The sequence below is a fragment of the Cuculus canorus genome, chromosome 27 (assembly GCF_017976375.1).
Source record: "Cuculus canorus isolate bCucCan1 chromosome 27, bCucCan1.pri, whole genome shotgun sequence".
NCBI classification, from domain to species: domain Eukaryota; kingdom Metazoa; phylum Chordata; class Aves; order Cuculiformes; family Cuculidae; genus Cuculus; species Cuculus canorus.
Genome location: NC_071427.1, coordinates 4,508,194 through 4,531,540, shown reverse-complemented (window position 1 = coordinate 4,531,540; position 23,347 = coordinate 4,508,194). Strand labels below are relative to the sequence as shown.

At 52.4% G+C, this 23,347-nt stretch overlaps 2 protein-coding genes across 9 annotated transcripts in view; both read right to left on the bottom strand.

Moving 5' to 3' along the window:
* KDM4B (lysine demethylase 4B) overlaps positions 1-3,305 on the bottom strand; it is a 77,980-nt gene extending 74,675 nt beyond the window's left edge. For both annotated transcript variants that reach the window (XM_054049898.1, XM_054049899.1), the window contains exon 1: positions 3,187-3,305. In XM_054049898.1, coding sequence (XP_053905873.1) covers positions 3,187-3,284 — 98 coding nt within the window. In that variant the 5' untranslated portion in view covers positions 3,285-3,305. The remainder of the gene's footprint in view (positions 1-3,186) is intronic.
* Positions 3,306-5,706: 2,401 nt separating this feature from the next.
* UHRF1 (ubiquitin like with PHD and ring finger domains 1) overlaps positions 5,707-23,347 on the bottom strand; it is a 26,911-nt gene continuing 9,270 nt past the window's right edge. For 2 of the 7 annotated variants that reach the window (XM_054049927.1, XM_054049926.1), the window contains 16 exons: positions 18,774-18,936; positions 15,334-15,597; positions 14,434-14,606; positions 13,786-14,001; positions 12,857-12,963; positions 12,481-12,667; positions 11,649-11,772; positions 11,461-11,568; positions 10,571-10,675; positions 9,623-9,729; positions 9,051-9,213; positions 8,813-8,950; positions 8,368-8,476; positions 8,115-8,272; positions 7,710-7,808; positions 5,707-7,042 (listed from right to left, as the gene is read on the bottom strand). In XM_054049927.1, the coding sequence (XP_053905902.1) occupies positions 6,896-7,042; positions 7,710-7,808; positions 8,115-8,272; positions 8,368-8,476; positions 8,813-8,950; positions 9,051-9,213; positions 9,623-9,729; positions 10,571-10,675; positions 11,461-11,568; positions 11,649-11,772; positions 12,481-12,667; positions 12,857-12,963; positions 13,786-14,001; positions 14,434-14,606; positions 15,334-15,597; positions 18,774-18,936 (2,368 nt within the window). In that variant the 3' untranslated portion in view covers positions 5,707-6,895. Of the gene's footprint in view, positions 7,043-7,709; positions 7,809-8,114; positions 8,273-8,367; positions 8,477-8,812; positions 8,951-9,050; positions 9,214-9,622; positions 9,730-10,570; positions 10,676-11,460; positions 11,569-11,648; positions 11,773-12,480; positions 12,668-12,856; positions 12,964-13,785; positions 14,002-14,433; positions 14,607-15,333; positions 15,598-17,384; positions 17,776-17,833; positions 18,016-18,773; positions 18,940-20,036; positions 20,097-20,812; positions 20,961-23,347 lie in introns of those variants that run through there. The other 5 variants (XM_054049930.1, XM_054049928.1, XM_054049929.1 and 2 more) reach the window with 5 other exon arrangements.

Sequence of the window (23,347 nt, the reverse complement as noted above, 5' to 3'; positions counted from 1 at the left end):
AGAACATAACTGAGGAACTGCTCAATTTAGAAAAGAGAATAATTTATCCCTTAACTAAGCGCTGCTAAAAAGCACCTGTATCCCTGAACAATGACAAAATAGAACATATACGGTCAAAAACAAAGATTAAAAAAAAATACTCTTACTAAGCAATGATCAGCTTACTGAAAAACACTGAAAATGGAAATCCATCTCCCTCATCCCACAACGATTTTATACGAAGAGCGATAACAACACATTAATACCACTAAACCTATGTAAAATGACAAAGATTTTTGCCACTAGTTTGCAGTACGCCTGGATTTACGTTTGCTGGTACATCGAATGGACAGGCCACCTTCTGATTCTTCCATAGATGACAAATAATTACTTCAGCCAGGGCCTCGCACAGCCACAGAATCCTAATGGCATCCAATATCTCAAGCAAATCCCTTGCTCGCAGCGACATATTTGGCTGTCACCCATTCCCGACATTAGCAGATGCTACATCGCAAGCAACGCCGCGTACAGCGCACGCAGATGACGGGCGGACAGACAGGAACAGGCGCTGCGGATCCCTTCCAACCACACACAGCAAATCAGTTAAAAAGAGAGTCAGAAAGGGTGGAAAAAAAACCCAGTTCAGAGTTCTTCCGTACTGCCTAAGATTAACTGAGACTAAATAAAGTTTCTAATTCCTTAACTACAGAGAGATTTTCACAGCACTTGCACGGCTGCGGGGTTGTCCCAGTCTGCTCCAGACCAAGCTGTTATCTCTGATGGGTGACCTTTCCAGGCCCCAGCGAACTACAGCCCCGACTGCCACCGCTGCTTGTTGTGTTACAGCTGGGCATCCAGAAAGAAAATGATACACAACTCCTGATATATGCGCACACACACATCTATCCCCCCCCCACATCACAAACACGCTTATCCAGCACGTCTGGACAAACTGGTTCTCCCAACTCATTTAAAATTTCTTGAGACCTCTCATATGGAAACAGTCCCAAGTTTTCACAAGTTGCCTATATTCCGGATAATTTAAAAGGCTGATGCCTGCAGATCCGCACAACTACCGCTCTGCACCATCTGCTGAATGACCGGAGCCGATGGTATCCCTAGGAATAGCTATCACTGCATTTCGTTGCAGCAGCTCAGTTTCACAGGCCGGTGAGTCGCTCCCAGTACAGCCCTTCCCCCAGAGCAACAACTAGCATTACCAAGAGGAAGCAGGTGGGATTCTCCCTGGAAGAACCTTTCCTTATCAGCTCCTCACCAATGAGATCTTCCACTGCAGGTGAGGTCTCAAGCAGAAAAGTCCACATCCATAGATTCATAGAACACTTTGGGTTGGAAAGGACCTTAAAGATGACCCAGTTCCACCCCCTGCCATGGGCAGGGACACCTCCCACTGGATCAGGCTGCCCAAGGCACATCCAACCTGGCCTGGAACCCCTCCAGGGATGGGGCAGCCACAGCTTCCCTGGGCAACCTGTTCCAGGGCCTCCCCACCCTCATAGGGAAGAAATTCCTCCTTATGTCCAGTCTAAATCTGCCCCTCTCCAGTTTATCCCCATTGCCCCTCGTCCTGTCACCACAAGCCTTTGGGAACAGCCCCTCCTCAGCTTTCCTGGAGCCCCTTCAGGTACTGGAAGGTCTCTATAAGGTCTCCTTTGAGCCTTCTCTTCTCCAGGCTGAACAACCCCAACTCTCTCAGCCTGTCCTCATATGGGAGGTGTTCCAGCCCTCAGATCATCTTTGTAGCCTCCTTTAGACCCGTTCCAATAGCTGAAGCCAAACCCTGGCCGTCAGATCTGCACGCTTCGTTCTTTCGCTAAGCGTGCCAGCTTCCCGAGAAGCCAACCTCCTCTGTATCAGACACCTTCATCCCGGTCCCACTGGAGCACTTTAAGCGAATCACCTCTCTTCAAGAGGCAAAAATCAGAGAGAGGGCAACACACGAGTGAGTGTTGGACAGTATCTTCCTGTCAGAAGATATCTCCGTGAGAGTCTTAAACGTGAGCAGCACCTCTGTAGGCAGGACTCAAGGACCTTGCACAGGAGCTACTCCTGCTACTCGTGAGGAGACAGCACGGGTTCCATGTGGCATGGGAGGACCCAGCTCCTGTCACGCATCCCAGGGGAGCCTCAGCACCAGGAACTGGCGTCAAAAAGCAATCACCCCCACGCACTCCAAGTGCTATGCGTGTGACGGGTGAAACGCAACCGTGGAAACATAACTGCCAGTTACAAGTCCTAACCTTAAGGTTTCTAACAATGATGGGGATTTTAACACAGGGAAACGGAACAGAACAGAAAAAAGGAAAAGCTCGTAAGAAAGAAGCGACTTATTGCGTATGGAAAGGGTAAAGAAAGCGCTATTGGGTTTCCTCAATGTAAGAAGGAGATGGAGCTGTTGGAACGGGTCCAGAGGAGGCTACAAAGATGATCCGAGGGCTGAAGCACCTCCTGTACGAGGACAGGCTGAGAGAGTTGGGGTTGTTCAGCCTGGAGAGGAGAAGGCTCTGAGGAGACCTTAGAGCAGCTTCCAGTGCCTGAAGGGGCTCCAGGAAAGCTGAGGAGGGGCTGTTCCCAAAGGCTTGTGGTGACAGGATGAGGGGCAATGGGGATAAACTGGAGAGGGGCAGAGTTAGACTGGACAGAAGGAGGAATTTCTTCACCATGAGAGTGGGGAGGCCCTGGAACAGGTTGCCCAGGGAAGCTGTGGCTGCCCCATCCCTGGAGGGGTTCCAGGCCAGGTTGGATGGGCCTTGGGCAGCCTGAGCCAGTGGGAGGTGTCCCTGCCCATGGCACGGGGTGGAACTGGATGGGCTTTAAGTTCCTTTCCAACCCAAACTACTCCCTGAGACGGGCCCGGTGCCCCGGGCTGGCTCGGGGCCGGCGCAGCTCGCTCCAGCCGGACACACACACACTCTCGGCGCCCGCACAAAGCCCGGCCCCGCGCCCCAACCCGCGGGCGGCGCCAACCCCGCCGGGCCCCGCGCACATTTTAAACACACGCGTGAAACCGAACCGGCGACACCGGGGGCAGCGGAGACAGCGGCCTGGGGGCCCCGAGCGGGCCCGGCCATGGCGGGGGGGCGGCGGGGGGGGGGGGGGAGCGGGGACCGCCGGGCCTCCCTCGCCTCACACCGGGAGCGGAGGCGGCGGGGCCGGCGGGGGGTGTGAGGAAGGGGGAGGCCGTACCTGAGCCCTGGGGCGGGCGGCGGCAGCGGCGGCCCCGGAGCGGCGAAGCGGCCCGGCTCGGGCGGGGGCGTGCGGGGAGCGCGGTGCCCGCCCCCCATTGGCGGCGGCGGCGCGGAGCGGCGGGGGCTCCCGCCAATGGCCGCGCGGCGCCCCGAACGAGGCGGTGAGAGCGAGCGACCATTGGCCCGCGCGGGCCTCCCCCACCCATCCGCCAATGGCGCGAGGCCGCGGGGGGGAGGAGCGCGCTCTGGCCCCGCCCCTCGCGGCCATTGGAGGCGCGGGCGCGGTGCGGGGCCGCCATAGGCGGGGCGGGGCGTCCGTCAGGCAGGGGGCGGAGCTCGGGGCGACCGTGCGGACGTGAGGAGCCGCACAGCGGCGGGGGCGGGGCGGGGCAGGGGGAGGGGCCAGCGGGGGGAGGGTATGGTCCCTGGAGGGGGGAGCATGCTGGGAAAGGAGGGGTCACCCTGGGGTGGAGGGCGTCACCGTGGCAAGGAGGGGGTCACAGTGACGGGGGGGTGATGCTCATCCTGAGGTGGGGGGGGGCAGGTGACCCTGGGGGGGGTACTTTTGGGGTGAGGGGGTTACCCTGAGGAGGGAGGAAAGAGGGTGTTGACCCTAGGGGAGAGGGGGCACCTGAGGGGGCGTTACTTTTGAGGTGAAGGGGTGACTGAGGAGGAGGGAAGGGGAGGGTCACCCTAGGGTGAGGGGGTCACCTTAGGGGGGGCACCTTGGGGTCGAGGGGGCACGCTGAGGGAGAGGGGGCACCTGGGGGGGTACTTTTGGAGTAGAGAGGGTCACCCTGGCAGAGGAGGGTCACACTGATGGAGGGGGGTGTCACCCTGGGGGGCACCTTTGGGGTGAGGGGGGTCACTCTGGTGAAGGGAGGGGAAAGGGGATGCTCACCCTAAGGGTGAGAGGGTCGCCTGGGTGGGGGTCATTCTTGGGGAGAAGGGGTGTCACCCTAGGAGGGGGTACCTTTGGGCTGAGGGAGTCGCCTTTGGGGGGGTTCATGCTGGGGAGGGTACGGGGTGATGCTCCCACAGGGGGGATTCACGCTGACACAGGGGGTTCACACTGACAGGGGATGCTCACTCTAGGGGTGAGGGGTCACCCGGGGGGGGGTTCATTCTGCAGGGGAGGTGGGATGCTCATCATGAGGAGATAACTCCCCCCAGGGGCTCCGTTCCAGGGCCTGGGAAGCCTGCCAGGATAAAGAACTACCAGGGGCATTTCTTAATTTGTGCTCAATTAAACTGTGCAGAGCACAGAGATTGTGCACTTCATGGGAAGCAAGATGGGAATTCCCAAAATAGAAGATCCATGCCTCGGTTCTTTTGCAGCATTATTGTTCTTTCTTTCCAATTCCTTATCTATAAAACACTGATTTTACCCAAATCAATTGGATATTGCCTTCAGAATTTCACCACACAAACATACACAAGTAGAGAGCATTTCCCTAACGATCTCTGCCAATAAACACAGGGCCCCTCCAGCCCAAGCTCCGTGCCAGCTCACTTCCGCGTGTGGTAAGCAGAGCTTTACGTCGAGATCTGCATTATCCAGTGTCTACTGAGCCAATTAGAATTTCTCACAGCACAGACTGGTGTAGGAAAACAGAATTTGTTTTCCAAACTCTAAACAACAAAGCCTGCACACCAAGGAAGTCAGCAGTAGGTTCTGTCAATTCCGATACACACACACACACTTCCTTTGTTTCACCTGCTCGTGCCAAATCCTTCTTATGACAATAGAGGATAAAAAGCTGAAGGATGTTTCAATGAAACTTAAATACCTGAAACTGGAAGTGTTCCGTGTTAGTACTAACCTTAAACTTGTTTCAGAGGGGGCAGAGCGCGTGAGTGCTGCTCAGGGCCACAGCTTTTGTTTGCAACATCTTCCATCCCTGTGTGTTTTCTTCCTTCACCTGCACTGGTCAGTGAAAACCTCGGTGTTTTCCAGGTGCAGCGAGTTGGAGGAGACACTCGCTGCCTGCTGGGAACACCTCCGATGCGACACACGACGCGGCACGGACAGTTTGGGTTTATTCATTCAACATGCAGACAACTCCAAGTGCGGGCTGATCTTTGGATATTAGGACTGTGGAAATGGAACACAAGTTATGTCCTAAAGGAGAGAGATTTGGGGAAGCTCTGTTTTTTTCAGCTGAATATTAATTTCACTGGTGCCTAGAAACAAATATTGTAAAGACAAGAATATCAAGAGTCAGTATTTCCCCCCCGATTTCTTTGTAGTGAAAAATCACAATGAAAACAGCCCAAGAAAGTAAAAGGCTTTGCATAGTGGAACATAAATACCCATTTCTGCACAAGCAATTAGGTCTGGAAACCCGCTTCCGATAAAAAGAATTAAAGGAAGGCAGTCCGCTTTCATCTGAAAAGATATTTATTTTGAGAACTTCAACTTGCACATTGTACAAAAATTTGACAAATTCAGCAAAAACACTATAAAACGTTTTTTCCCTAACATATTAACACTATAATTTTAAAAAGGGTAAGAGTTAAGTAAACCAAAAATAAGCACATTTGTTCCAGTCTGTCTGCAGTGAAGTGTGATTAAAACCATCCTTGTCTGGCTGAGGTATGGGACCGCAAACTTTGGCCATGGTAGAGGACAACCGCCCCTTCACAGAAACCTCTCGCTGTCACGTACAACAAAAAAAGCCCTAAACCAGTCAGAATTAGTTATTCTCCATTTCCAGGCAGAAAGGCAGCAAAACAAGGAATAGAAATCACGTTACCGTTATATACCCGGCATTAGAGGAAACCTGGCAGCCTGCAAATCCACACTAATTGCATGCAGCTACAGCGTTCTGGGTGACCCAAGGAATGAACTCCGGCTGGCATGTTTAAACAATTCAGTGCTTCTAAAAAGGACAGAGATGGTGATTCCGAGCCCAGTCTTTCGGAAAAGGACAAAAGGCACTTAGGAATGGCTTTAGGATATTCCCAATGGCACATCTGGATTGGAGACAGCACCTGGCCGATCAAACAGTTCCCCGCACGGAAGAAGTCCAACTGAGGTAGTACTTCATATTGCTCCAACCGCTCGGCGATACGCAAGCAGCTTGAGTTTTTCGATATACAAAATGAGCAGGAAATGGCTTCTGATAGGTTTGTCAAATGTATAAAAAAAACAGTTCTTTCAAAAAAATTAGCAAATACTCATTTGTGATGAAAAGATCATAAGCCAGGAACCATCTTGGACAAACAGAGCATCAAAATGCTGCCAAGGTGATGCTCAACTCCGCCTTTATGGCCAAATCCCCAAGCAGTGAAGATTGTTCTAGCAACCAAGCCATTTTTTTTTATAAGAAAAAAAACAATTTATAGAAAAAAGCAGAGGCCAAAGGGCACTCTGAGAACATTTGGAAACGTTAGCAGCCTTACCAGGAGCATCTCTAAGTCCGTTAAAATAGAATCTTGTGCTGATGAGTATAATCTTGTGCTGATGAATGGCAGTTTGGGGCGGGGGGGGACACAGATGCAGAGTTCAACATTTAGAATAAAAACAAAACCCACAAACATACAAAAGGATATTCCTTGAAGTTTATAGTTTTTTAAAAACAAGGAAGACTTTAAACTTTTTAGGGGTCTGAGAGAACACAGACTACTTTTTTTTTTTTTTTAAATTAAGCCCATTGAAAACCCATTAAGTTTGAACAAAAGAAAATTAGAAGTGCTTTACGGAGTCACCGTCCATTGCCGTATCCAGGGAAGAGCTGGGTGAGGATGGTCTGCAGTGTTTTGTTCACTTGCATGGTGTAGTTCTTGCCGAGGTCGTAGCGGCAGGCGGGGCAGCTGTACACATCGGCTCGGAAGGACCTGTCCAGGCAGTCCTGGGAAAGGACAGCACATACCAACTGGTTAGGAAATAGAGATCTGCAGCTTGGCTCATCCTACAAAGCTCCCAAAGAGAGTCCTTTCACAGCCTGGCTCACCCAGGGATCAACAAGAGCTGAGGGAGGCTGAGCGCAGCGCAAGGCTGGTGGCGGGAGAGAAAGCTTCGTGCGTTACATGCACCTCAGAGCCCACAGCCCTGGGCGTGGAGGTCAGGCATGCAGCAGAGGTGTTTTATTCCACTGCATTTCTAAAGAGCCAGAGTTCCCCGCAGCGGGTGGAAACGGTGGGGCTCACACTTCACTGAGGCTCATGCTTCGTGTTGTTTTTCAACACCTAAACCAAACCTCAGGCCCTTGCAGCCCTGCTGGATCCACCAGGGTCCCCCCACAGTGTGGCTGAGCCCCAGAGAAGCGCTCAGCACCCTTTACAGAATCAGACAGTAGCAGTGCAGCAGTCAAACTTTCTTTAAAGGCTTTCCTACGCCATAGGACTTTCATCAATCATAGTTATACCACGTAATGTAAACCTGACTCCTGCTGAAAGACACACCGCTGGCAAAATCAGACACACCAACCCCCTCCCTGTGCTCTCGCTGCTGAAGGAGCTGGCTCGGGGCTCGCTGCCCCAGCGGCACCTGGCGGAGGAGCTGTACCCACTGCTCACCTTGCAGACGTTGTGCTGGCAGACGGTTGTGACTGGCCGGAAGACCACCTCCTGGCAGCAGATGCACAGGAAGGCCTCTTCCACTTTACTGAGAAATTTCTGGAAGAGAACATTGGAATCAACTGATCGCTGCTGCCCCCTGATAGGTACAGCCAACCTCCCCACCCCACCTTACACCCAAGGGATTCCTTGAACCATAAGAGTTTTTCTAGAAAGCTAAACAAGTGAAAAAACAGTAACACAAAACAAGTCCCAGTGCCCACAAACAGCACTTTCACGTTCTGCTGGGGGTGTCCACACTCGAACAGTGCTGGGGGTCTGATGCTGCTGCTTTAACGCAGACAAGAGGTTTGAGTGTAGTGGCTAGGTGCCACTTTATTGCTGAGAAAAAGAAGCAGGACATACCGGTCCATCTTTGAGAGCTTCTAGTACTTCATTCCATAGTTTTTCATTGGCTTCATCACTTTTTATAAGAGATTTTTGCTGAGAAGTCAGCTTGTATGGCTCAACTTTAGTTTTCTTTGGAGTCCCTGTAGGAGAGCTAATGAGTTTTTCCTCCCCACCTGTAAACAAACAAAAACAAACCAGAAAAGAGTAACTGGGTGAAATGCACAGAAATCTACACAGCTTCCTACATCCTCTTGTCTACTCCACAAACCTGCTGATTTCCTTTTCCTCTTCCCTTTTCCTGGGGTATCAAATTCATCTCCATCATTTTCTTTTTCCTTGTCTTTGTTTGCCATAGCTTCCAAATACCCTTCAGGATACTGCAGGGAAACACAAACCACAAAGCATCCAATGCAAACGTGCCCTGGGAGGGCTGCTCTGCGGGGTGTCTGTTTTAAGGAACAGATCCCTGCTCTTGCAAAGCCCGTACTCCAACTACAGAAATCCTATACCAGGCAGGGAGTTCTGCCCGTTTCACCCGCTAATGTAAAACCAGAGGCCCCACAACTGAACAGACACACGTGCCCCTCAGTCTACAGGAGGCCATCTCAATCCTTGGGTAAGTATCATCATCAGTAAGAATGTCTAATAAAAGCCCGCTGCTACCCATTAATTTCACTGTGCCCCGGAAACGTGATCGTGTTCCAAAAGAGTACCTGCATCGTTAGGCCTAGCTTTTTCATCCTGTCCTTTCCTTCTTTGGTCCAAGGAGCAGGCTCTTCATCATCCCTCCTAAGTAAGTAGCGCCACACTAAAAATCCAGATTTCCCTTTCTCAGGCCAGTATTTTACAACCTAGAAGAGTCAGATGCGAGTCCATCACACACTGAGAACCTCTCAGCCTTCACCCAAAGGTCTTTTCCTATTTCAGTAGGTGAATTCAAACCTTTCTTACCTTATAGATCCCATCGTATCTGTTCCCTTCTCCAGGAGCATATTTGCTGTGCTTGCCTCCTTTGACATTCCGCACCACTCGGACCGGCTTCCCAGCCCTCCAGTCCTTGGCCTCGGCTCCATTTTTGTCATTGATGGGGGCACTGCAGTTCAGAGCCAGAGCTCTGCAAGAGAAAGCGCAGTCAGACCAGTGTGTTTAGCAGACAGGACTCTTGCGAATCCGAGGGGGAATCAAGCCCACACTGATTTTTAAGAGTAACAGTGCAGAATTACAAGTGACCTGGGGCAGCAAAGGCCTTCAGGAGAGCCTGAAAACTCCTGCACTGATTTATTGCTCTGTTCCTGAAGTTTCAGTCAATATTACATGCGAGACTGATACCACTGATGACTCTTTTATTAACAGAGCACTGTAAGAGGTGTTTTCCTGCTGTAGCTGCACCTAACTACACACTCAAACATCATTTTGACAGTCTCTCCACTGAGCCAGTTTTGCTACAAACAGGAGAAACCATTTTCCAGGGTGATAAGATTGTGAGCTATCAAGTTTGGGAATGGAGCGCAGGTGTTGCTGACCTGTTCATGTTGGTGAGTTTCTGATCACACGACTGTTCCGCTGTGCGTTTGTTCCCAGAAAGATCACGGCCTCCGCTCCCTGTATACGTGAAGGAATTCCCGTGATCCTGAAATGTACACGGATAGTTTCAACACTTCACAAACATAATTCAGTAAAAGCAGAAGAGTCATTTAATCAAGAAGCTTTAATGCAGTATTCTGGAAAAAGAAAGGCGCTTCTTTCATTTAAGCTCCCAGACCCAGTCCGTCTCCATTTCTTCCTTGTATTGCCAAGAGAGGAGTCAGAGGGACAACTGCTTCCTCATCACACACCAAAACAGAGCCAAGAGCAGCGCGGCGCTCCCGGAATCTGCTGGGAAGGGCAGAGGCACGCTCTAGATAAAGCCCGGATGACATGAACCATTCTGTGATTCTGACTTGCGCCTCAGGACATGCGTTGCCACCAGACCTCACGGTCAGAACGTCGAGCGGCTGCTGAGCCTCGCAGCACTGCCTTGCGCAAACTTCAGCAGGCGTGAGGGGTGAGGGTGCAGGCCAGCAACGCACTGCTGACGGGCAAGGACAAGCAGCAGAGCCTGGAGCAGCCCCAGACAGCTCTGGTTTGCCTCACAGAACCTGAGAGCACATTCAGCAGTGGAGCCTTTGCCCCTGGAGGTCTGGCAACCTCCATCATGAGATGCTCAACTGGGGATGCGCCGGAGACCCTGAACAGGTAGCTCGGGACTCCTCGATCAAAAGATGACGCCTGGATGCTACACTTGGTTTAGGTGACCCTGCTTCTGGACTAGGCTGGAGTTTTCCTTTGCCTCATTTCCTTCTGAAGAACATTAAATATTGTCGAGATGGAGAAAGAGCCGATGTAGAGTGTGAAAAGTACGCAAAGCCAAGTCTTTGTTTTTACTACAAGGTCGATTGGTTCTTAGACATAAATAATGAGGGTTCACTCACGATGTCATCCTCATAGCCTCCAGACAGGACCAAGGAATAGGCACCGTCATTGCTCCTGCCGTGTATGCCTGCTACATGCGGCCTGTGCACGCCGGATTCGCTCACCTGGAAAGAGAAAAACGTCTGTTAGGCAACAGCTGCCAACGGGCCACGAACAATATTGGTCTTGGAACTGAATTAACCAATTGTGCTATCTCAGATTTGTTCTGCATATGTTATAGGGTGAAACAGCTCTCACCGCTGTCCTCCAAAAAGCTCCAGGTAGAGGCAAAACAAATATGCTTTTGAAAAATAAGCCATTGAATATTTCAGTAAATTGAACACAGGGATGGTTTTTGTGATGTCACTTTAGACATTTGGATCGTTCTCACAGAGGCTGTTGATTTAAAAAGCTCCAGGAATTTTAGGATAATGCAGGGTATCAAAATTAAATGGTTAAAATTAAATTAAGGGTATTGGTTTTGAAAGACAGCAACCTTCACTTAACACTTGAAAACAAGATGTGAATAGCTCAGGGCTTTTTCTTCCCCAAGTTTCTAACAGGGAGAGAAAACCTCCTGTTTAATTTATCTCGATACTTGAGAGCCCCTTCCCAGCAGAACAAGAGGAGACACTGCACATGTCCAGGAGAGACCACTGCAACCAAGTATGTTTGGTTTGGGCGTTTGGAGTCCCACAAAAAAGCACCAAAGGAAGCAAACAGGTGAAATGGCTGGACAATGTGGCATTAGTTACGGAACAGTTGGTCTCAACAAAGCCAGCGTCCTTTCCTTTCTCCACCTACAGATCCAGGGACACACACCCCCAAACCAACCCTTTCAGGTTCCGCTTAAGAACCGTATCGTTCTCATTTTTCCTTCAGCGGCTCAGGCCAGGATTCAGCTCCATACCTGAACTCTGAACTTCCACATGGTGCCAACCGGAATCCCAGGAATTGGTCCGTAGTGGTTCGAGGGGACAATGGTGCATTGCTTTGTGCGACCCACACACGCCATGCCCTGTTTGACAGAGCAAGAGCAATCAGCCCGGAACAACAGAGCACAAACGCGCTATTCAAAACAACGGCTGTAGAACTGACCTTGCCCCAGTCTCTCCGCGAGGACGAATTCGCAGATGCCATCTTTTGCTTCTTTTTACTTTCTTTTAACTTCTCTCCTGCTAAAACCACCTCACTTGCATCGTTCCGACATTCAGGACAATACCTAAAGTCACCAACAAGAATTAGCCAGTAGCAAAGCCTTAAACTAAAAGATTATTTCCTCAAAACATACCAAGTTAATGTTACAATGATTCCATGCGAAACTAGACAGGATACTGAAACTACTCTCTGTGCAGGAATTAGAGCTGTATTAGCCAGCACCCTTGCACAACCCTCTAAGCCATCGCAGAGACGTCTGGTAATGAGCTGTAACCAAAAATCACTGTACAGAATGCTGGTCATGAGGAGTAACACACTGTATCTCGCTGCCTGTACACATATACGGCTATGTTCCACAATCTGTACCTATCACCATAAACATCTCCTACATACATCAGTCTCTATCACCGGCCTAGTACCGTGCTGGGGCTTAGGGACCACCTGCGAGTGACCCCTAAACACCATTAAACACGTTAAAGCCTTCCTGGCCTCAAGTTTGCATTTGGTTTACAGACAGCTGCACTTCTCTTCAGATGGGCACACAGACCCGACAATTAGGGAAAATTTTGACAGCCACTGGCTTAAAATATGCTCTCACAGAACCGATCCTTGAGAAAAGACAGGAAGCCCTACCAAAACCCAAACCCAAACAAGCATCTTGTCCCCTCATACAGTCAGTGTCGCCACCCAAGTGCAGCCTGGAGTCCCAGACCTCACTGCCTCCTCCTAATTAGGAGATAATTGCAATAGCACACCCATACTCTGAACTTACCAGTCCTCATCATCCGGGATAGCGCTCAGGGGAGGGCTGAGACAGTAGATGTGGAAAGCCATGTCACACTCATCACACATCAGCTGTTTGTCTGGGTCTTGTTTACCTCCACAGATGTAGCACGCACAAACTCTGCAGGTCTTGTTTGGGTTGTCCTTACAAGCTTTACACACGGGTCCATTTTGTCCTGTCAGCAAACGGAAACCACAGCCAACTTCAGATGCCAGGAAGCGTCAGGATACAGAGGAAATGGTCAAAGGAGTCACAGCTACAAGTGTCTGCGAACTCTTAGACTTCTGGTCCCCACGAAGCCCACCCATCAGCAGAACAGCACAAGGAAAGACTGAGACGTACAAGAACTGTGCAACAGACTCACGTTTTAATGGACCGGTGCTAAATGGAGAGGCACTGCCTGGTTCTTCGATTTTATAAATCTCATCCACTAACGTAATTGTGCAGTCATTGAGGGAATCACCAGCCTCCCTGCAAGGAGAAGGTGATAAAAGTCAAAAAGGTCAGGCTTCGAAAGCATTACAAGGCATGAATTCACAGCTGTGCACAGACACCGGTAACGCAGCCTGGTCAGCCGTTATTCCTGTATCACAAGAAACCTGTCACAGCATCATATCATCTTGGACAGGGGCACAATGGCATCACCAGGAATCAAATCACTTTAATGTAATTAAAGGCACCCCTTCTCATCTCATGAGGTTCCCAGCACCTATAGCATTCCATTTATCATTAGTAACAGCTCTCCCTCTTTCCAACAAACGCTTCTCCTATTTTACAGTCTAAAAGTCAGAATCACTGTGGTGAGAGGGAAAAAGGGGGAATATTCCAGCAAACCTGTGAAGCTTATCCAACATGAAAAAAAATACTTCTTTATCTCCTGAAGTTGACAGTCCCTTGTATGCAACGCGGGGTCATTTTCTCCTTCAGAAGAGAATGGGAGGGTTCAGTGGACATTTTCACATCCAGCACAGAATACGATACCGAGGTTTTTGTATTACCATTATGGATCATTAAAAGAGACAATTCTTCGCCTCTTGGCAAACATGGGCCTCGCATCCTCCCAGCACAATGTGAATCATGTGAATCCACAGAGCAGCAAGCCCTGCGACTCCTTCAAGCACCCTCCTCCAGTGGAATTAATGAGAAGTGCAGCATGACAAAGGGAATCACCCAGAACAGCCCCTTCCTCTCTCCCCAGCGCGGTTTCTGCTGCATCGGTGCTTTCAGAGTCACTCACACCTCATGGATTGTTTAATTGGTTGAGGAATTATTCCACATTATGAATTTGCTTACCCAAGTAAGATCTTTGCATTTATCTCCTTGTTCTTTTTCATTTCCCTTTTTTCCAGAATCTCCGCATCGTACCAAAACCCCCTCTCTTTCGGATCATCAGGATTATAGTTGACCATCACCACCTGTCCTACTTCCAGCTCGTGCCACTTCAAAATAGTCCGTGCGCGAGCCCGTACATCATTCGAACTCAGCTCTACCACTCCATGCTCTGGGTAACTTGAAGTAGAAGGGAGGCATGGGGAGACAGAGAAGGAAAATCAGATTTGGCATCACAAGTTCTTATCAGTGATGGATTCTATCCAGACCAGTCGATTTAAGAAACGATGCCGTGCAAGACACAAAAATGCCACCAAGACTAAAACCTCCTCCCACACAGACACAGCCAGAGTTGGGCAGTCCAACCTCACCACTATTGTATCCCATTTAAAACTCGGATAACAGCACTTCATATTTCCAAAAACATTATTCCAGCCCCCCAGAAATCTATTTGGAATGCCAATTCTAAGACAAAATCAGTTAAGAGGGCTCGATAAATGCAATTACTGTGTAAGCCCCGTTCCATTTGACCTCGTGAATCTCTACAATAAAAGTTCCCGTCAACACCGTGATCCGAATGGCTTCAATAGTCAAGGAGGTGACAAAACTCACTCTTCGTATTTCACGTGATAGATCACATCTTCTTCAGGAACGCCTGTCAGCTCATCGGGATCTGTGCCACTGTTCGCTGATGCACTGGCAGATTTTCTTCTGGTTACATTTACAACCTTGCCTTCAAACCACGCTCCCATGTTCATATCTCGAGCATCGACCAAGTCATTGATCTACGCAAAGGAAAGCATACAGCTCACCAAAATGGATTTCAAACTAAGCTTTAATTTCAAAGCCTACTTGAAGATTGTTAAATCTCCAGAGCTTCACCATTATCAAGATATATCAAGATTCCCTCTGCCTCCCCGATCCTGCTGTGCACCACCTACACCCTTCATAGGCTGACTCTCTAAAGCGAAAAACCCATTTTACATCAATGTGTGCAAAACCAGCATTCTCATCTACCACAAAACACTATGAGTTAGTCTGTAACAGACTTTCAGAACTGTCTTGCTCATATTCTGGCAAAGACATCACTACATCAGTAGTAAAATCCAATTGAAACAGACAAGTGAAATGATTCTGAGCCGCTGGCTGAGGTTTTCTTTTGTTCGTTCAAGAGTTTCAGCTTTGACAAATGCTGTGACTCCAAGCAAAAATATTGAGACCTCTTTTTTAAGTGGAAACAGGCACTCCAAGTGCTCTTTTTATTTTAAATCAATTAATGCATTGTGGTTCTAGTTAAAAGGATAAAATGAAAAAACATTTTGACCTACAACATGTCACAGTTCATTGGTTTGAGGGTTGGTCGGTATTTTTGTTTGTTCTTGGAGGGTTTAAGAAAAAAAAAGAAAACACCCGCACACTTGGGCACAAAATTGTTTCAGCAATTCCCAACTACAGAGAAACAATTCCCGCCCGAAGCACAGCCCGAAGCAATCCCGGTTTGCAATGACTCGCCTTGTAGAGGCCAAAGCCTGGGTCCGTCCAGTCGGGCTGCTCCGCGGTGCTCGGCTGCCCCGCCAGCTCCACGGCTCCTTCCTCATTGTGGGAGCTTTTGTCAGATTCGCTTTGGCCTGAGCCACAGCCAGAGTCCGTGTCCGAGAGCTCCGGATCCTTTTCCTTGCTAACAGCAGGAAGCACTGCTGGGCTTTGTCTGACCAGGAGCTGAACGATGTCGTTCAGTCCAACGCTGTAATCAAAGAGGGAGTGACCATCTTCCATCTGTGGGGAAAGCATCAAATCATCTGGTTATTTCATTCCCCTGTCAGGCCGAACTGTCCCGACGCACCAAGAGAGACTACGTTGCTTGAAAACCATTAAGAAGCAGGGAACCTGGCAGTGCCTCAGCATCGCCGTTACTGACCGACGGTCACTCTTCCTATTTAAAATGTTCTTTTTTCAACAGACTCTAAGCGAGCCAAACAAGACTCCTGTGCTGCAGCAGCCTCGCTACTCAAATCACACCACAGCATCCTGGGAGATCCAAAAAGATTCGCAGTACATTCCCTAAGACTATCAGTTCTGGGAAGAAGGAAATACAGATCCCCCAGACTGCTATGAGAATTTGAAGATAATTCCACTTTACATACAGAAAAGTTCTCTTTTCCTTAATGCACACAGTTTTTCCATTGCAAGTAAAATCAAAAGACCCAGGTTTCAACTTGAAACCACCCAATCACTTGCGAGCGTAACCAGGCATGTCCCGATTTCACACCCGCTCTAATTTTAAGAGTTTGTTTTACAAGCCTGGCATCGTCCGCAGTCAAATCAAGATCCCAGCCGTGCAGAAAGCAAGAGGAGCTCGTGGGACCCAAGAAGGTCTCGGTTACCCCGCTGTGACTGTGGGGAGCGCTGCCGATCCAGAGTTAAAGCATAGCACTTGAGGCCACAGCGCCATCAGAAGTTCAGACAAGCTCCACCACATATTTAAGGTCTGACTAAGGAATTGTACAGGAAATGATCATCCCCTTCCAGCTCAAACCACCAGAAAAAGCAATCCCCAGAGCTTTGTTCTCTATCAGGGGGAAACAGAGCAAAACCACAAAAATTCACCCTTTGCAGGAATCACTATGATAATTCAGCTCTGACTTATGGCATCAAATGGCTATGGAACAATCCCTGGAAATCTGACTGTAGAGGAAGTGATCTGGACTTTTTCTGGTTCAGAGATGAAAACTCATCGAGATGTACGAGAACAAACCAGAAATGGATTGTTTCTTCTCAAGAGAGAGACAGTACCATAGGTTTGGTATCACTATCAACAGGCGTGAGGACCAGAGAACACAGGTGACAACAGTGATGGGAAAGCAGAGAACACAGGCAGGACACGAGGCTGCAGGAGTGCAAAGGGCAGCCCAAGCACTCGAGGATGTACCTCTATCAAAGGATGACGGCTTTTAATTAAAAAGTATTTTCCCAACATTGTTTTAAAATATTAACTAATAAGAATTTGAACATTTCTAATGACTCCAAAAGCACGAATGGGTGCAGCAGGAGAATGAGGTTAGAGGGGAATGAGGTTAGATCATCCTAGACAAATGGTTCTGCCTAAAACCACGCCTAACTAACGTTGGAATGACAGAGAGAGGAATCGTCTTTGTAAAGCAAGTGCATCCTCAATGAAAAAAGTTATCACCTCTACTGGAAAATCTGTTTGACCTTGGTTACCCACAGACTTCACTGTAAGCGGAGCTGACAGTTGGTGCCTGGGCCCAATCCTCCCTTATCACCTCATCTACAACCACAAACAGGTGATTGCTGCACCCCCCTCTACACCAACACATCAGAAACAAGCCGACGGGAGCCCTCCGGAGATGCTACCTATTCCTACAAGCCTCTATTTTCACTGTACTGGTACCCACGCTCGGTAGGATTAAAGGCAGTCCACGTGCATTTCCATACCCTACAGTCACACCTGCTAATTACAACGTACGAGTAGCTCTCATCATCCCAAAACAGAGTGGAAAGTGGGAAAAAGTGACTAGAAGGAACTGCTTAGCTCCACCCACCTCACCGCACTCCAGCTGCAGCCTGAAGTACCCGCTACTTCTGAAATGAATCGCTTCGAACAACCAGCCACCGGCTCAGAAGTTCCTTTGCCTATGCCATTAGCAGTGTGGTACCACACAGGATATGGAAAATGCACTTGAAAACAGCTTCAGATGTCTTTAAAGCTACTTGAGATAATAATTAGCACATGTGGAAGAAAAGAGCTGTCGTACAACTGTGACAGCAAACGCGCTGTGGAGAACGGAACGTGCCACGGAGACGCTCGGGATCGTACAGCGAGTTCTGCACCTGATGGGATTCTGATATAAAGAGAAGAACCTAAAAATCACAAGCTGCTATTCCCGTTCCTGAAGAAAAGTGGGAAACGGGATCTTTATGGCTTTCCGAGCAGCAAACCCCACAAGGCTCAAAGACTTCAAGCACCAGACCACAAACCCGTTGGCGTTACCTGTGCTTTCGGACTGTGCAAACGCGATGTCGAGGCAGAACAGCAACACGCGAGATGAAAATAATATGGGGGAAAAAAAGCTTTGTAACTAATAAAACAAACCCACTGTCCTGCTGCCTCCTCTCCTCGCCGGAGCAGTGGGAAGGAAGCCTAGGAATCACTAGATGGCGGCAAAACATCCCATTTTCAGGCAATTAAAAAAAAAAAGTTAATTAAAATCTCCCTTCCCAGCTGGAGGGAAGTGGCTATGGGGGAGCAGGGGGGGCTGCGGCCGCTGAGGGGCTGGGGCTGCACCGCCATCCCCGCACAGAGGGGCTGTCAGACCCCCCCCCAAATCCCCTCTAAGGAGGGACCAGCACTGCCCCCCCGTGCACCCCCTCCCCGTGGCTGTCAGAGCCCCCATCCCTATGCTCGGGGCTGCCCCCCCGCCTGCTCCGGGGTTGTCAGAGCCCCCCACACCCGTCTATACGGCGGAACCGGGGCTGACTCCCCACCCCGTGGGGCTGAACCCCCCTCCCCATTCTCGGGGTCACTTTTTCCCCCCCTCCCCGTGCTCGGGGCTGACCCCTTCCCCCATGCTCTTCTTCTCGTGCTCCGTGTCCGGTGCTGTCAGAGCTCCCCCCGCTGTATGGAGGGGCTGAGGCTGCACCCCCCCCGTACCCCCCTCCCCGTGCTCCGTCTCCGGGGCTGTCAGACCCCCCCTCCCCAGCCCTGTACCGAGGGGCCGGGGCCGCCCCCCGCCTCGTGCCCGGGGCTGTCAGAGCCCTCGCCCCCCCCGTGCCCCCCCTTCCCCGTGCTCGGGGCCCGGGCTGCCCCCTCCCCCCCCGTTCCCGGGGCTGTCAGAGCCCCTTCCCCCCAATGCTGTAGGGCCGATCTCCCCTCCCGGTGCTCGGGGCCGCCCCCGCCGTGCTCCATGCCGCCCCCCCCCGCCCCGCGGTACCTGCTTGCCGCGGTAGAAGAGGCGCTGCCGGCCGGGCTCCACGCCGAACACCTCGTGTATCCTGAGGCGCAGCCCCTCCACTTTAGTGAGCTTAGAGAGCGAATCCACGCGGCGCGTCTCCTTCCCGTCCATCGTTCTCACTTGGATCCACATGGCGCCGGTCCTGCTAGCGGCGGGGCAGAGCGGGAGGCGTCAAAGCCCGGCACCGGCGGAGGGGGTCCCCGCGGGCGCCGCAGCTCCGGGCGAGCCGGGCCCCGCGCCCCGCGCCGCCTCCGCGCCATTGGCCGCCGGCCCGGCCGGCTCGCGCGCTCATTGGCTGCGCGGCGCCTGGCCCCGCCCCCCGCCCCCCCCCGCGCCGCGCCTAACGGCTTTGTTGCGCTCTCGCGTCCCGCGGGCGGCGCGCGCCAACTGCATCTCGCGCCACAATTGAAACGCGGCCCCGCCCCTCGAGGGGGGCAAGTCTCGCGCGATTATGCAAATGAGAGAAAGGGCGGGGGGGGAAGAGAGAGAGGAAGGGAGGGCGCTCTTAAAGGAGCCGCCGCCCCAAGAACGGCCCGGGGGGGCGGGGACACGGGCACCGGCTCGGGCATCGTCCCCGGGGACACGGGCACGGCCATTGGCCCGCGGGGGTGCACCGGCACGGGCTCGGCCACCGACCCGCGGGGACACGGGCATGGGCTCGGCCACCGACCCACGGGCACCCGCACCCCGGGGACACGGGCACCGGCTCAGCCACCGGCCCGCGGGGGCACGGACACGGGCACCGGCTCGGCTGTTGCCCCGCGGGGACACCAGCATCCGCACCCCGAAAATCACGGGCGCGGTCACCGACCCACGGGGACACGGGCACCCGCACCGGCTCGGTCACCGGTTCCACGGGGGTTCACGGGCAGCCGACCCGCGGGGACACGGGCACGAGCCCGGCCACCGGCCCGCGGGGATACGGGCATGGCCTCGGCCACCGGCTGCGCGGGGGCTCCCGCGCACCCGACCCGCGGGGACGCGGACACCGGCACCGGTTCGGCCACCGATTCGTGGGGACACGGACACACGCGGGGACACGGGCTCGGCCAGCGGCCCGCGGGGACACGGGCCCCCGCACGGCACGGGCTCGGCCCCCGGCTCCACGGGGCTCACGGGCACCGGCTCGGTGGACACGCGGGCACCGGGAGCCCCCGCGCCGCCGCTCGCGGCCCGGCCCGATCGCTCCGTTTCGCGCCGCCCGGGGGCTGTCACGGCCCCGCGCCCCCCGCCCGCACTCACCGTGGCGGAGCCGCCGCCGCCCGCGCTCTCCCCGCGTTCGCGTTTGGCGCGGAAACAGCGCCGGGCGGGCGGCGCGCGCCCATTGGCCGGGGCGGGCGGGGCGGGCGGGGCGGCGGGGGCGGGAGGGGGGGGGCCGCGGGGAAACGGGCACCCCCGGGGCTCCCGGCACCGGGCACGAACCCAAAGCCCGTCCAAACGGGGCCGAGAGCCTCCGCGGGAGTGGAGAACGGAGGGATGCCGGCAGCAGCGCAGCCCCGCCGGGATGCAAACGGTCCAAACAATCGCAATAATAATCTCAATCATAACCCGAATAATCAGAATAATAACCCAAATAATCAGAATAATAACCCGAATAATCGGAGCGATCTGTAGGAGGCCTCCAACGCCCCGGTCCGGGGGCTCCTGTATGGCCCCGCTCATGAAAACGCGTCCCGCGTGCCAGAAACACACGCGGCGGCAGCACGGGCGGCGCGGGTTCGCCAACACGGCGAGGAGACCCAACGCCATAAAGTTTGCTCCAGGCGGCGATGAGCCGGAGCGAGCTGAGAGCAGGGGGTTAGCAAGCCCTTTCTTCAAAGAATCCAGCTGAAAAGGAAGATAAAAGCATGGAAGCGGGTGGTGCGGGGGCAGAGAGGCCGCGGGAATGGCGGCGGGTTCGGCGCGGCCGGAATAGGCGCACGGGCACTGCGACCCGCCAAGGCCCCGCCGCGGAGAACACGAGGCCGGAGACGCGCGCTGAGCGGCATTTCCCGTGTGCCCCCAGCTGCAGAGCTCACCTCTGGCGTTCGCACGCAGGAGCGGGGATGCAGTCCCCCCGGGGTCGCCGGCTGCCGAGGAGGACGCACACGGCACGCGGAAGCCTCCCAAGTGGCGGGCGCCCCTTCCCCGTACCCTCCTCTCTTCGGACACGTTGGGGCTCCCGTGGCTCAGCCGCGGGTTGAGGTCGCTGGCCTGCGTTAGGTTTGAGCCAGAGGTGAGGGGCGCGTGTCAGCGCACAAAGCCTTGAGCCTGGCCTGCCACCGCGGCACTCGCCCTTCGTTTCCTCCCAGATCCATGGGATTTGCCTTGCCAGAAGCTCGTTTGCTCCCCTTGTAGATGCACTCAAGTTTTAACCTTGACCTACAACAGCAGTCAGCCCTTCCCGCGGCCTGAGAGGGTCACCAAACGTTACAGACCTGGCAGAGAGCAGGAGGAGAGGCTGGATAGTGGAAAAACCATTTTCACCCATAGCAGGATAGGTTACAGGCCTAAAGCATCTCAGTTTGGGGACTCCTTGCCTAAAGTTCCAATTAGTGTTGCGTAAGAGCATATATGGATCCATATTCTGCTGCCCAGAACAGAGAAGAACCCACATTCCTCTTGACTGCCAGATGCAGGCCGTTTAAAGACAGACTTTATCACCCTCCTTCAGACTTTTTTTCCTCATCGCATCTCCACAGACGCACCATAAGAAGCTCAAAATAAGCCACGTTAAGATACAGACCTGGCCCTTCTTTCATGGACATGTTCCAGGAAGTGGCAGATGACACCAAGCTAAGTGGTACAGTTGCCACTCTGGAAAGACGGGATGTCATCCAGAGGGACCTGGACAGGCTGGAGACGGTGGGACTTGTTCAGCCTGGAGAAGAGAAGGCTCAAAGGAGACCTTAGAGCAGCTTCCAGTGCCTGAAGGGGCTCCAGGAAAGCTGAGGAGGGGCTGTTCCCAAAGGCTTGTGGTGACAGGACGAGGGGCAATGGGGATAAACTGGAGAGGGGCAGAGTTAGACTGGACATAAGGAGGAATTTCTTCACCAGGAGAGTGGGGAGGACCTGGAACAGGTTGCCCAGGGAAGCTGTGGCTGCCCCATCCCTGGAGGTGTTCAAGGCCAGGTTGGATGGGCCTTGGGCAGCCTGAGCCAGTGGGAGGTGTCCCTGCTCATGGCAGGGGTGGAACTGGATGGGCTTTAAGGTCCCTTCCAACCCAAACTATTCTATGATATACAAGGACTGTATTTTTGAGCAGTTAGCGTCCACGTCACACACGCTGGGACACTAAACACATTCCTGATAGCACCTCACTGCCTTGCATTTCACCCACCTCGTATCCATTTGAGGCCCAACTACAAGTGGACCCAAGTGTGTAACACACACACACACACACACATCCCTTTGCCCTCCACAGCCCCCACGGCAGCGCAGGGAATGTGCTCTTACTGGAAGACACAACTGTTCAAGCAAAAGGCTCTGGGTCATCGCTGCATCCCTGTAGCATCATCCCTGGAACTGTCGTGGCCAGAAACCAGCAGCCCACTTGCTAGAGAAACCCTTACTCATTCAGCGAATCGACACACTGCAAAACTGTGCTGCATCCTACACACAGTTCAGCTGGGTCTGCAAACCACTACAAATAAGGCCCCATTCTAGATCATTCTGGTAGTGGAAGACTGATTTCATTAGAGGTTAAATCATATATGCTCTCCTTTTAAGGTCCTGTCCTACTAAAACCATAGCGCTGCCAGAGTAATGTACAGAGAACTTGGTGGGAGTGAGATAAAGCCCTGAGAGCCTCAGTTTCCACAGACCCTCAACAAAAAGATCACTTTGCAGTTATCTAAAAGGCTGAGTTTCAGTTTCCTCCCTTCCAGTTCTTGTAGGCTTCTCTAGTAACTTCTCTAGTTACAGTTCTGATTGAAAACACTGTTCTGCCATTTGGTAAATGCCCCATGCTGTGCAGAAACAATATCCTGTTTCTCCCGCCAGCAGGGATATCCAGCCCAGTTTAGGAAAAATTAAAGCATTGTTGAATTCATTCGCAAGAAGATGCAGAGAAGGCTCCAAAGAGACCTTATAGAGACCTTCCAGTACCTGAAGGGGCTCCAAGAAAGCTGGGGAGGGACTGTTCCCAAAGGTTTGTGGGGACAGGATGAGGGGCAATGGGGATAAACTGGAGAAGGGCAGAGTCAGACTGGACATAAGGAGGAATTTCTTCACCATGATAGTGGGGAGGCCCTGGAACAGGTCGCCCAGGGAAGCTGTGGCTGCCCCATCCCTGGAGGGGTTCCAGGCCAGGTTGGATGGGCCTTGGGCAGTCTGATCCAGTGGGAGGTGTCCCTGCCCATGGCAGGAGGTGGAACTGGATGATCTTTAAGGTCCCTTCCAACCCAAACTGTTCTATGATTCTGTGATTCTATGAAGAAGCAGTTTCTCTCTGCTGCTGCAGCAAAGAGGCTCTTGGATTCTCTAGATTTCCCTACGGAAAAACATACTTGGCCTTGGTGAAATCATTGTCTGCACGGCAGAGACCGACAATAGGTCAAGCAAATATATTAGAA